At 37.2% G+C, this 14810-nt stretch overlaps 1 protein-coding gene across 1 annotated transcript in view; it reads left to right on the top strand.

The window, feature by feature from the left end:
- The window catches only part of LAMA2 (laminin subunit alpha 2), a 369886-nt gene that overhangs the window by 193569 nt on the left and 161507 nt on the right, over positions 1–14810 (top strand). Inside the window, 2 exon segments of the mRNA XM_030489189.1 lie at positions 9114–9215; positions 9791–10002. Coding sequence (XP_030345049.1) covers positions 9114–9215; positions 9791–10002 — 314 coding nt within the window.

The raw sequence follows: 14810 nt of genomic DNA, 5'->3' as shown, positions 1-14810 counted from the left end.
TAATTCAAAACATGGTTTGTGCTGACTGAAAATAGAGGGAAAAAATCGTAGTCTGATTCACTGCTTGGTTTTCCCTTGCCCTGAAAATTGAAAGAAAAATGCAAGGAGTTTTGCTTTGTTTTGTTTTGTTTTTTATGTCAGTGAATTATAGTACACAGAGACATGTTTATACAGATCTATATCTTTGTTTAATACTCAAATGTTTATTTTCACTGCTTTTATTTTGATATGTGATCCTTAGAGATCTCCATGATATGCAGTAAAATACTAAACAAGAACGTATTGTTGTTGCATTTATATATCAAATGATAGGCCACCTCTGAAGAGCAGAGATTTAGGCTTTGCCTATCATTGCATTTTTGTTAGAAAAGAAGGCATTTTCTTCAAAATATTGGTGTATTTACATGCTATTTCATTCAAAATCTCCCACTTTAAAAGTTAAAAACAGACAGATATTAAAAACAGTATATCCTTTCTGTGTGAATAATTTTGCACAACATATGCTGCAGTTACACAACTCGTTCATGCTTGAAACATTATGTTTCAATTTCCTAAAGGATCCCACAGTGATAGTTATGTCATACTTTGCTTTGAATTACTTGTGCAGCTGTCATTGTGGTACAGTATTGTCCATAGTAATGTTACGAAACAGTTAAGTAGAAGGAAGTAGGAAAATCACTTTGGCTGACTAGAAGTGAAGGGTTGGGGTTTTTTTCTTCATTTTCTGTTGTGACAAAGTTTAGAAATAACATTCCTGAGCTATTTTTCTTGGCACTTTAAAAACACAGAAACAGAAGAAAGCATAAGATCAAGAATACTAATACTTACAGTCTAACTTGGTGAGCTGTACTAACAAAGAAATAGAATTTAACTATTTCTTGTTGCTACTTACACTGTTTAAGCTTTTTCATTAGCAAGTCAGCACTTTAGGAAATATTAATGGATTTTGATTTTAAGATCTTCACACAGTGGGATGTCCTCAACAATATTGGATGCAAATATTGATTACCCCTAAATGCAATAGCAGCGGTGAGGGAAATATTTTTACTAAGAACAGCTTTTAATTTGGACTTGAACAGTTGGTTTTGGTTTATAGTCCTGCCTTTTTTTTTTTTTTTTTTTTTAATAATACTTGCATGCTGGGATTTTGTTGCCATAGAAATGTGAGCATTTTTAGTTTGGCAAAATTATGCAAATTCTTTTTCTTGTTAAAATATTCATGAAGGAGTACAGCCAGAGATGAAAGGGTAAGGGTCAGTTCTTGTGTCTTAATGGAAATGAACATTGAGTTAGTATTAGTATTTCATTCTGATATTACAGGAAGGCATTTATTGATATGTCTACTGTAATAAGGGTTTGTCCCTTTGGAACCAAAGACCATGGAATGGGAGATGAACATTTAATCAGTAAAATTAAGAATTGCTTTCAATTATGAGGTTGTCAATAGCTACAAGACCCTTATTTAGAAATTTTTTATGAGGATATATTATTTAGAAACATGTCTCAGAGTTAATGCTCAAATAGCGAGTTTGATTTCATTATCACTAGTAGTCTGAAACATCTTCACAGTTAAAGTGGTGTTTTTGTCCAGACCTACACCCTTCAGCCACTCTGGCTCTGCTAAATTGGTGTTTATAAGGATCAGAGTAGCTGTTGCAAAAAATTAGTCAGCAGCCTATTAGTTTGTATTAGCTGCTTTTTTTCTGCTCTGTAGTTTAACTGTATTCAGTCAGGGCAAAATGTCTGCAATTTTGATGACATCTGAGTTTAATTTTTTTAAATATCCCTCTATGAAGAGTGCCTGACATTATGTTACAGTGTCACAGTTTCTGGCATATTTTTGCCAGACTGGCAAACTTCCAATGACTGAGATTTACTTTCCACCACAGTAATAGGCATGGGCAATAACTGTACATGAATTACAGTTACCACATCACTACTGGAAGAATATACACCCTACTTTATATTTTCAAATCCTTGATATAGTTACAGCAGCTTGGGGAACAGTGGTTGGAAAGGCACAGTGACAGAAGGAGTCTGATCATATAGAAAGCAAAGGAAGAAGTGAGTAAGCATACTAACTATGTGGTTAACTAATTATAACAAGGTAATCATATATTCTAAATTTGGTAAAGGCTTATCATTAGCAAATTGGATTTTATACTTCGGGAATGGTTGGCCAGACAGTTCTGTTCTCTTCTCCAGTGAGAGGAAATGACAACTGGGAATGATGATAGAAATTTGAGAATTTGTAGAGTAAATGTCTAAATTCATAAGTACATTTCAGGAAACAGCATCTAATCTTATTGTGCAAATTTTTAATCAGCCACCGATTCCATTATTCTTTTCAGTGCTAAGTTCAGAAAGAGCAACTACTCAACATAAGTAGGAGTTGCAGCACAGGCCTTACAGGAGAGCTGATATGCTTCAGTTCCCATCTTCCTTAAGAACTGAGATTTGTACTATTTTTCCTTTTGGAATCTCATTATATCATTTAGTGTTGTAATATTATGTATTAAACACAATGAATTGTGCATTTTACTTAGACATCTGCTTTTATTTTGCTTCCAAATAATGCAGTCTACTTCATCCAAGGAGGAAGAGAGTCAGGGTTATGAAATGGTAATGTTGGTACAGTATCTCAGTAACAGTGAGACTGGGCTGAGTTTCTGGGTATAATTTATAAAATCCACAAATAAGAAGCTACAATTGAATTCTTTAATATTTTCCATTTATATGTTTCTTATTATAGTAGACCAGCATATATATACACACACATATATATTATAGTATAGTGTATATATATAATGTGTATATATATATACACACTATACATATATTATTTTAGTTACATCGAATTAAAAGAATCATGTAAGATTTTAATTGGTCTACACTGTGTGTGACAAACTATCTTAAATAGGAAGGGCCTGGAAATAACTGTCAGATTGTCGTGCTCAGGATGGCAAGATTTATCAACTACTTTACAAAAATTATGCCTCGGATCTTCTGGAGCAAGACAGAAAAGGCAGCAGGACCAAAAATCAAAAAGCTTTAGATTGTGCAATTACGATAGATTTATTGGTATTCTAGCAAAGCCAAGGGATACTTGCAAGGGAGGATTAAGGAATATAATGACTTCCCCTTTTGGTGTTCTTTTCTTATTCATGTTTCTATTTTCCATGTTTGAATATGAACACACAGTATTTCTGATAGGTGCCAGGGTATTCTTTCTGCTGCCTGGTGACCAGATGCAATGTACAGTAAGACTCTGCTATAGCTAAATCTAATATGTGTTCATAGAATCATAGAATGGTTTGGGTTGGAAGAGACCTTAAAGACCATCTAGTTCCAACCCCCCTGCCACGGGCAGGGATGCCTCACATTAGACCAGGTTGCTCAAAGCCTCGTCCAACCTGACCTTGATCACTTACAGGAATGGCGAACACTTCCAGGAATGGAAGTTTTGGAAGAGATCCCAATTGCTCAAATATTGATATACAGTATATGAAAGAGACATGGTCAAGGTACATATGGAGTATAATTTGGTAGTTTTGGTTGCTGCTTACCAGTTGTGCTTGCTCTGTGGACTGGTGTTATTTTTCTCTTAATCTGAAAACTTTCTTATTAAGGGAGAAAAAAATTGAAGCTACAGATTTGATGGTTCTTTTCGCTGCTGGGAAACTTTAACATACTGAGATTTATTGTGAATATGTTGTTCCATTATCCAGTGTATAAAGGAAGGTCTTACACAATGAGTTTTTAAGGATTCTTTTTTTTTTTTTTTTATTGAGTTTTCCATAAAGGTCATTTGAGGTAGAGCAAATAGATGTTTTCTCATTGGTGTGCTTTATATCTTACTCTTTGACTGTCTTGGCATATAGCTTAGACATTGGAGGGTATTCTGTGGTCAAATGAGTGCCTAGGTTGAATAATACTTTATAGTTGACTCAATTCTGTACATAGGATCAGCAGGGGAAATACTGAAAATTAAAAAGGCTGTGTCATAACATTCTCAATAAGATTCCAGACATGAATGACTTGGAAATCTTGGTTATCAAAATGGTCTGTTTCAAGAAACTGGAGGTGACAGTGAATGCTTTGAAATGCTTAGCTTCCCCTTTGAGTGGTTCAGTGTTGTAGAAAAACACTGACAGAAAGCAACTAAACTGAGAGATATAGTAGTCAGGCTACTTTATAAGCTTATTCCCTCCATGTTCACTTAACTTCACTGGAAGCAGTATTCTGAATAAGTGAATTTAAGTAGAATGTAGCATCAATTTATACAATTTGTGTGGAAGTGAGTGTACTTAAGCAGGGAAACTGTAAAATTCTGAACTAGCTGTGACAGAGTTGCAGGAACTCCAGGTGATACAAAGTTAGGGGGAAAAGCCCATTCTTTCAGGAGAGAAAATTAACTTCCATATGAAGAAAACTCAGGCAAATTTTAAAGCTAGCCAGAACTATACTGTCATTCAAATGGAACAGGATTATTCTGCTCCCTGCTTTATCTGAAATATTACCATAATGCCTCAGAAGAGCTTTTATATCCTATCTAAATTCAAGTCTGTCTAAGAGAGAAGAGTCTATTTAATCTCTAATTGGATCTTGAGTAGAACTAAAACATGCAGTCTTTACTGAGTCCTACTACTAAATGAGTAAAAGTTTGATGTTTTCTTGGTAATGATTCTATTGGAATTCTTTTCTAGTCCCTGCCTTCCCTCACTCTGCAGTCCAGCTTTCATCTGGATTAACAATGGAATATTTCCCTCAGCGTAAGTAAATCAAGTTAGGAAAGGCAGTCCTTTGTCCATTTCCGTCTACACTGAGTGGGTGGCTAGAGGAACACGTACATACTTGTGTTGTACTGATTGATGTCTGGCTGAACATGAGCCAGTAGCGTGCCCAGCAGTGTGTCCAGGAAGCAAAGAAGGCCAGCGGCATCCTGCTCTGTATCAGCAATAGCGTAGCCAGCAGGGCCAGGGCAGTGATCATCCCCCTGTACTGGGCACTGATGAGGCTGCACCTCGAATCCTGTGTTCAGATCTGGGCCCCTCACTGCAAGAAGGACATTGAGGAGCTCAGGTGGGTCCAGAAGGGTACAACAAAGCTGGTGAAGGATCTGGAGAACAAGTCTTACGAAGAACAGCTGAGGGAACTGGGGTTGTTTAGTCTGGAGAAGAGAAGGCTCAGGGCGGACCTGAAAGGAGGTTGTAGTGAGGTGGAGGTCAGTCTCTTCTCCCAAGTAACAAGAGATAGGACAATAGGTAATGGCCTCAAGCTGTGCCAGGGGAGGTTTAGATGGGATATTAGGAAAAATCACTGAAAGGGTGATCAGGCATTGGAACAGGCTTCCAAAGGAAGTGGTGGAATCACCATCCCGGGAAGTGTTCAAAAAACATGTAGATGAGGCTGTCAGTGATATGGTTTGGTGGTGGTCTTGGCAGTCCTGGGATAATGGTTGGGCTTGATCTTAAAGGTCTTCAGCAGTTGGTTAAGATAATACATTGTCTGTTCAGCGCCTAGTCAAATCATATCACAACTGCAGAGGTGCCAATCGATTATGGACTAAATTGGTCACCACTAATAAACTGGAAGCAATCTGAATTTTTTTTTTATTTTTAATTTCCTTCACATAGATAGTGCTCATGTTCTAGTGGCAGATATCACTTTGCTGAAATCTGAGTCATAAATTAATTGCGTATCTAGAGAGTTTGTGGAGATGAAAGAATCCGAATAAACTTCAACATTTTATTGCAGCTCTATTTCATAGAAATTCAAGGTTAACAGGGAATGTTAAACTGTATATAGTACGATTTCATTACGTTTAAGCACTGTATCCAGGAGTAGATATTGCTACCAGGAATATGACAGAGCCACTGTAAAACTGAGTGAGCATCTCTGTCTTTTCTTATAATCATAATAGCAAGCAAAAGAAAGTTCACAGGCACATCAGGAAACAAATGGGTGGTTTTTTGGTTTTGGGGATGTCTTCTGGTATAGGAGAACATTATTATCTCTAAGAACCTTGCATTGCTGTCAGCAGCTTGCTGTGAGACTCCTTGGTTTCATATCTAGCAATATGTGTATTAGCTTTCTCCAGTGAAATGTTCCATCCCTTCAAGTTTATAGACTTTTCTTCCCCCTCCCCCCCTTTCTTTTTCTGGTAGCATTGTTCATTTGATATGGTTCTAATGGTATGTCTGGTGTATACAATAATCTAATAGCAAGCAGTGTTCATGTTTCTGAAAGCATGTCACCTTTCTATAGCTGTATTGCAGCTATATTAGTGTAATAAAAATATTAACTCTCTCTGTAATGCTTATCTCTCTAATACAATGCATCGGTTACTACGTATCTGCTAGAACCGCTAACTGTGAAGAGGGAAAAAATTGTCCAACTTCTTGATATTTGTTGATGCCTTTGATGCCTTTTATTTCACTAATTTCTAAAGTCTGGTGTGTGAGTATTAATCTAAATCCAGTTTAATGCAGTAATATATTTTTGCTTTTGAAGGTGTCATGTTCTCTTGGATTAGGCCTGAGATGAAAGCCTCTCTTAGCTAAATCCATTCAGATATAGATTTTATGACTAAACATATGAGCAAGTTTCATGTGTTTTATTTCAGTTATACAATTTCTGTGTAATACTTTATTAATTTGTAAAATCTCTTTTATGTCTCTCAAGTTATTTTTAAAATATAAAGACAAAGTGAAGTGATTTGGAAGTCATCCATCAGTAGGGAAACCATAGACCAGACACTCTTTAGATTCATTTGCCTATACAAAGGACTTCTTTCAGTTGTATACATGTAGCCACATGGTGCCATATCAGATGCCCAAGTATATTCCCTCTGGCTTCCACTTAGGAAGGTCATGGTCATCTAATTCACAAACGGGCAACTATAGATGCTTTAATTACAAACTGAGTCTCTTCCACGCTGACAGAAGAGCATTTTACTGCTTAATGAGATAAGGGATTGTAAGCAGCACTGTGTTTAGTGGAGGTAGCTGTTCTAAAGTTACATTTGGCAGCTGTTGTTCAGAAGAAATGAGGCAGCCTCTAGTATAGTGGAGTAGGTACTAAAACTTTACAGGCAGAGTATAAAGGGGTCATTGGAGAGGGAAAGTGTGAAACACCAAATGATTCAAAAATAAGATGGGTTGTAAAAGCTGTATAAGAAAGAGGTACTCTCCAGTGACATTAGCAGGATAGTATCTGACAGCCTGCCTCAGAAGAGCATTGACAGCAGCCTGACTAAGTGATGGAAGAGAAAGACTCCTAACATTTGATTTCCATATGAAGAGATTAAAGCTTTCCTCATCTATGGCTTTGCAGATATTTGTAGCAATGCTGTCTGTTTTCAATGCTGTAAATATTTGTGGCTTACTATCACTTGTCTTACTATCACTTGATTTTAGTGTGACAGGCATGATATCAAAGCATACTTTACACAAGGAAGTACTGAGTGCTTCCTCCTACCTTCCAGCTTTCTTCCTGTTGAGTATGGGCGGTTTTGTTCACAGGGCAGGAGCCATCTCTCCTGCTTCAGAGGGTTTTAGCTGACCCAGAATGCAACTGTCAGTATGTTGTAGCCAGTCTTGTCTGCTCTCTCGTTCTATGTTTTAACAACATGTAACATAATAGTACAAGTACAGTTAACTGTGAACAACCAAAAAAATTGACCATCTCCCAGAAACTTGGTAGATTAGACTTAACATAGCTGTGATTTCTGTCTCCTATACTTGTTTTTTTTGGGGGAGTCTGTGACTTTTCTTGAAAACATAGATTTTGCCTTCTGAGCCGGGAAGAAATATTTGATGTATTAATCTAAAAACATGAGGTAGAGACAAAGGAGATTCCCTGGAACTTCCTTGACATTTTTATTCAGCTATTCTTGCCTCAACAATCCATGCCTTTGTCACCAGCAAGGCAAACTTTTATGCTCTGTTCTCTTTGGTATTGCTATGGCCTCGGATGACAATCCTTGAGGCAGAGCTCTGAATCTTTGGGTGATATAGAGAACAACATTAAAATGAAGGGATCTTACAGGTGCCCAACTTCTGTATCACCCTTGTATTCAAAAATCAGTGAAAAGTTGGGGTTTTTTGCGCTAGATGAGACATAATTGTTCATGCAGCACTTGGATTGACCTCTGATTTCTTTCGCCTGTGAGCAAACTTGTACTTTAAATATACAGAGGAAGGAAATTACATTTATTAACAATAGCAGAAGGAAGTAGTACTTTCTGTTTTATATAAGTTTGTTGGGGTTTTTTTCTAATCTACATTGGTTTTATATAGCACACAAGGTAAATACATATTCTGAACTACCAGGTGCTTTCTCCAGTAAATGACATTTGGAGACCTTGACTTCAGCATGTGATCCTGTTTGCAATATGCAAATCTTGCCAGCTGCAGCTGTGAAACTCAGATGGCTGTGGCTAGCAGAGACCCCAAGAGACTTCTTAGTCATATTCCAACTCTTAGCCATCGTACCTAGAGTATCTCTGATATGTTTGAACTGCTGTTAAACATTTAATGAAGGAATTCAATAGCAATTTCAAGTAGCTTGATACTGTTTTGGCCATCCCTAGTGTCAGACAGCTTTCTATATACTCAACCTGAATCTTCTTCATGCCTTCCCCACAATTGCCACAGGAAAATAAAAATGGTCTTTTCATTTTTCCAGTCTTTTATGTTTTGGTAAACTATTTTGATGTTCTCTCTTAGTGTTCCCTTTTCTGGACTAGTCAATCCTACACCTTTCCTCTAGTGTTCACTGTTGTTTGTATTTTAAAAGTGCCTAATCTGTTCTGGTTGCTTTCTCTAAATTATTATCTGTTTGTCTGATCGTGGTTGCTTTGTTAGTCTCTGTGTTTAAGGAATTTTCAGCCTTTGAAAGGCATAGAAGAAAAATGACTACATGTGATTTCTAGATGATTGAGCAAGAAGGGAATAGTCCATAGATCTGTAACCCTCACATATCTACATATGGTTTTGCAGCACTAGAATTCTATTTCTGGGAAATACTGATGCTGGAGAAAACTGTCCCCAAATGTTAAAGCCTGTTTTCTTTCTTTTAAATGAGTTTTTTTTGGTCTTTTTTCTCCCCAGGTGGCAGCTGCTGGCGGACATCTGAAATTTACAGTCTCCTATGACTTCACAAAGGAAGAAGAGACAGTTCAATTGATGGTGCAATCTGATGTCATCATAGAGGTAAAGTGATTGTATTTTCAACTACCAAAAAAATAAAAAATTACCTACATCTTCAGATGTTCAGCATGAAGCCTGGTGTTTGAGGACACAAAACAGCAGAGTGCACATACTTTCAGTTAGTTTATAGTATCAGAAAATGGACACACTTCAGAGAACTGAAACCTTCAGTACCTCAAGGAGCCTCTGGGCATATTGCGGTAGCTTACAAAACTATATTCTTCTTGTTTATCAGGAGGAATGAATAAATACATAAATAAAATAATTGGTTGGCTGAGGTAATGCTTTCACATGCTTTCAGCAGACTTGTTCTTGTGCAGCTGAGATTGTAAGAATTGGTTTTTGCCTATGCAAAGCCATGACACTAGGTTCAGGCTGAAAAACTTTCTTTTGCACTGACTTTCAACTTTATCAGGCAAGCCCATTTCAGCGTTATGAAAGGTGAATGTTATTCCTGATATTTATTATTCTTGTAAAATATATTATTCAATAAATCCTGTACCCCAACCGGCTACAGATGGAGATTTTTTCCTGACTTTTTTCATATTTAAATGTCTCTCTCTCATGTCTGTATCTAGGGAGGTGGCTTGAGAATCAGCACTCCAAAAGGGGGCATTCACCTGCAGCCTTCTGAAGAGCACACTGAAGAAATTGTGCTGAAACCAGAATCTTTCTCTGTGTATGGCACTGATGTTCCAGTCAGCAGGAGGGAGTTCATGACTCTCCTTGCAAATGTAAAAAGGATCCTCCTAAGAGCCACATACAGCAATGGGATGAATGCCATCTACAGGTGAACGTGGGAAACGTGTCCGTTTGCTACGGGCAGCTTCTCAAAATAATTTCTCTCCTCACAGAACTAAGCTGATGTAATTTTAAACACGCTAATTTATTATCATGAAATACATAGTATTCATTTACACTTTCAAACATTTGTTATTATTTTTTAAATTTTGGATAGGCAGGAGGAGGAGAGGCAACAGAAAGAAGCATCCTTGTAAGGAAATGAAATCACGTAGATTATTAAGGCATGAATGACAGTTCTACAAACAAGTTTATTTTTTGAACACTATAATTCCCATATATATGGTAACTCATGGAGTACAGTTGACATGTTGAAGTTAGAGATGACATATTGATATATTGTTTACATATTAGTTTCCCCAGTTAATGAGCACACATTAACATTGGACCATTAACAGAATAATACATTAACAGAATAATATTAACAGAATAATATCCTAAGCCTCTAAGCTGGAAAGGTGGCTTGAGGGGAGTTTTCTATGTTTTTGATCAATACCACACACAGAACTGACTAATCCCAAAGCCGTTCCTTTGATTTATGTCAGGTTGCTGCCTGGACTGCTTAAAACCACTGGTTTCATGGGAACTCTTATTAGTCTTCTGATAAAATGAAAGCTGTGTTATATGAGATGACACACTGGTTCTGTCTCAGTGGCTGCAAAGTGGTCGAACTTGTAAAGCTCATCTTGCATTTAAAAATTTTCTAAGTGCATAAACAAATACTCCAGGTGGGCTAGAAGGCAGCCTCTCACCTGATACTGTATGATTGCATTCTGTCTATACATTAATAGTTAGGTAGCATAAATAATATCTTTCAAATATGCAATGGAATCGATTGATAGCATAGTAGTTTTCTACTCACATGGCATGAAACCTGAAATGCTGTCTAACCTATACATCTCTTGATACAGTAGCAGAAGCCATTTGGTATGGAGGGAGCTGATAACATATTAGTGATTATTTGCTTAGAGCATAGGTACAGTTTTTGCTACTGTACAATTTCTTAAGCAATGCAACCATCATTTGAATACTTAGGTAACTAAAATGTATCCTAGATTGAAAGGCAGGTTGTGCCAACAGCATGTAGTTTTCTGCTTTGAGCTTTAGTGGTGTATATTTTATCTGTGCTAAAGAAGTCATGTTTCTTCAATCCCTTTCCCTTTCAGCTGTTAATTAATATGTATTACCTCTCTGTAAAATGTATTACATCTCTGTAAATAAGTTTGTGAATTATAACTAGCTTGAGTATGAGCTAACCAGTTTCCTAATTTGCTCATTTGGTGATCAATCTTGCATCTCCTTGCATCCATTTTGAAAACCTTTCATGGCCATCACCTTCCCACCCTGGTGTTAGAGGACAGTCAAACCACCAGGCCAGAGCTCATCTCTTATGCACAAGCAGCCTGTGAGTGGCTGAGAACAGTGGGAGGTCAATGAGTGCTGTTCCTTCACTTCATTTTTGTTCAAATAAATTTTAAAAAACCCACCCAAACAAACAAACAAAAAAACAACAAACAAACGTTAGCCAGAATTTTCCAAGGAGTACAGGAGGAATTTCGGGGTGAAACATAAAGGCTTTTATGCAGTGCTGTTTTAAAGGAGATATGTATGATTGACTTCGTTTGGGCCAAAGGTCTTACTAAGTATTATGGGAAATGCAAACTTCAGTTATCAGTGGTTTACGTATGTTTGTGTACTGATATTTGCACTAGAATGAGAAGGGGAGCTTTCCTACAAAACCCACTTTGACTAGGCAGTTGAAATCTGTGAAGGAAGTACGTTGCTGGACATGTACCAGCTCCAGCTTGCCCCTACTGTGGAACAGCGGGGGTAGGACAGATCACATCCTCTCTGGGCAGCAACACAGAGCTCAGGTCAGCACACACATGTAGAACTGGCACAGTGTATAGTTTGTGCCTTGTAAGAAGCAGCAGACCTGTCAGTGATGTGTTTGGAAGACTGCGCGCTACTGCCTGCATCCCAGATTACTGCTTTGGCCATTTGGCCATGTCTGGCGCCTCACTGTTTTGTAGACTTGTTCATGTTCGGCCTTTGAAACATTTTGGTGATCGCTTTCCAAAAATAAGTTTTTGGAAATATTCTTCAAGAAGAGCTCTGAAGTAAACATATAATTTACACTTTGCGGGTTAGTATCGACCATCTTCTACATGTAGTAACATTATGGTTAGGAAGGTTGGTTCCTTAAAGGCAATGATTTAAAAAGGGATGAGCGGAAGGGACTGAAGAAATTTTGAAGAGTGCCTTTTTTGCTAGAAATGGTTTTGTATTACTGGTACATCTCTAACTGTCCCAATGATGTCTCCTACCAGAGAGGAATGCAACAGTTACAGTCCAGAAGTCTCTGAAAAGAGTTTGCTATAAAGTAAACCACATTTTATTGAGTGCTGTCAGGATGCTCATTGCAGTGTAGTGTGATAGAAGAGAGGATGTGAAATTCCAATCACAATTAAATGAATTGGATTTTTCATCTTTGGTTTAACTGGAGGAATTGTAGTTTCACTCATCAGTGTGGGGCTTACTGGGCGGAGTTAAGTCTGCTCAGAACAGCGGATGCTCCCAATCACATCATGTAGCAACAATAGCTTCCACTGACATCCAGCCCAGTTTATGATCTGTTGTAGGCATTTTGATGATTTTCTGGGTATAGCTCAGTACTGACTTTTTAATATTCTCTTTGACTTTCATTCATGCTAAAGCACACTAGGTGCAAAGCTGTACTCATAACTCTAAGATCATGCAAAATAACTCTTCTCTGTATTCAGCCCCTTTAGTACTGCAGCGAAAGTGTTCAGACCCAATGAAGAAGATATTCTTTGTGATATCTTGGGCTGATTAAGGACTACGGTTGATGGGCTCCAAAGGAAGACATTTTTGCCGAAGAAATAGTATAGACCTAAGCTTTAGTATATAAGTAGATATGAACTCGAAGGTTTTTATTATCTTTTAAACAGGTATGTGTGGTGGACAGCTGAATATTCCCCTAAGAGAGTAAAGAGGGTCTAGCAGAGAGACAGAAATTTTACAGGGTTATTAGATCCTCCATGAATGACAATTTCTGCCTCAAAGCATCAGCAGAATTATGCAACATACTAATTAGAGATTGCTATATGAAGCAACCTCTTCATTTAAATACTGAAAGTTTTCAAAATGGATAATGAGACCACATGTGTAAGGATTTCCAAGGGTGCTATTATAATCCATGCTTGAGAAGAGGCCAGAATGGAGGCATTGTAAGATTAAGCAACTTTCGTGCAGTCATGTAGAAAGAGACTTAAAATTTCAATGGATTTGTCTCCAGTTAGCAAGAGCTTTAAATTCAAGATTGTATTTTTCACACTTGTTTAGTTTAGCCTACTAGAAACATTAGTTAATCAGTAACACTTTCAAGTAGTTACTAAACAATATTAATGCAGATATGGTGAGTTTTACTTGAGCGTATTTTTGAGTACATTTTTAGGGTCATTTTAAGCTTATAATGGTATTATTGCTCTATGGCATAACTAGGAATCTTCCTCAAATGAGTGAGCTTTCATTTAGGTGATCAAGTAGGATAAAAAATGAGAACGCAGAAATGCAATCAATTTGAAAGTGATTGCAGCTTCTGGGTTTAAATCTAGATCCTACTCTAACTTGACAGATCTTCCAAACTGTTGCAGTCAAGTCCATCTGTACTAGAAGCAACAGGACAGGAAAAGACAGCTCTCTTTTATTATTTTGTTTAATCTAATATTGTTAGCTTGTGCTTCAAAGAAAGTTTAGTAGCGCTGTTTCTTCAGTTTAATATTCAGAGTGGCCACTGATGGTAAATATGATAGGCACTCAGATGGGCATTGGAAATCGTGGTGCTAAAGATAATGGATTGCTTACAAGCACATATAGAATCAGTGCTAGATGTAAGAAGAACAAGGGAAGGAAAGGCCAAGGGTTTTCTTCCATATGCAGAATTGGCTTCAAGACAAATGAGCAATGATTGGGTCAGTACTTCATGTGCCTTATGTAGCTGATGTGATTCAGATGCCTAGCATAGCAGACAGTAAACTATGCTGATACTGCCTGAAACGACCCCTTCCCTTTTAATCTTGTTTGTTTTTAGAAGTCAATAGTTGCCTGCTGACAGTAACAGTCGGCTTAAATATTTGGTCTCGATGTTGAATCTCAAATTGTTCATGCATATCCAGGATCCAGTGCCCCATTACTGCCAGCATTATGTATTTCAGTGAATGCAGAATGGCATCGAGGAATCAAAATCACAACATCAAAATGGGAGAAAAAAATAATCAATCACTGCAGCTTTCTTCACTTAGTAACTGTTAATGCTAAGAACTGTTAAACACATTAAAATCCCATTTAGCAAATAGCAGAATGTAATGAAAATTGGAACAATTCAGTGCATACCGATGTGGGATAATACTAAGACGATTGTTTCTGTGTGTTAGTGCTTCTCTTTGTTCCAAGATCTGTGCTGAGAGGGAACTAGCTGTAGTTCAAAGGATAAATAAACCTCAGCCTTTTACTAGTAATTTGTTTCGTAATTTACAGATTTTTCTCCTTAAATTGTTAGATTTTTTTTTTTTTAATGGTTAAAGTCATCACCATTTGATATTTAATATCCTAGAGATTGGTTATCTTATTATAAGGAAAACGCAAAAGTATGATTGTAAAATAAGCTTACAGCAATGGAGCAAAGGGGAAATAATGATAAGTGAGATCTTATTAAAGATCTGGATAGAAACATGCATCCTTCTCTTAAAATAGTTTGAAAAACTTTTTAGAGAG

Source organism: Strigops habroptila, chromosome 6, assembly GCF_004027225.2.
Source record: "Strigops habroptila isolate Jane chromosome 6, bStrHab1.2.pri, whole genome shotgun sequence".
Taxonomy (NCBI): Eukaryota; Metazoa; Chordata; class Aves; order Psittaciformes; family Psittacidae; genus Strigops; species Strigops habroptila.
The sequence above is the reverse complement of the archived record's forward strand: the minus strand, read 5'-3'. Positions and strand labels throughout refer to the sequence as shown.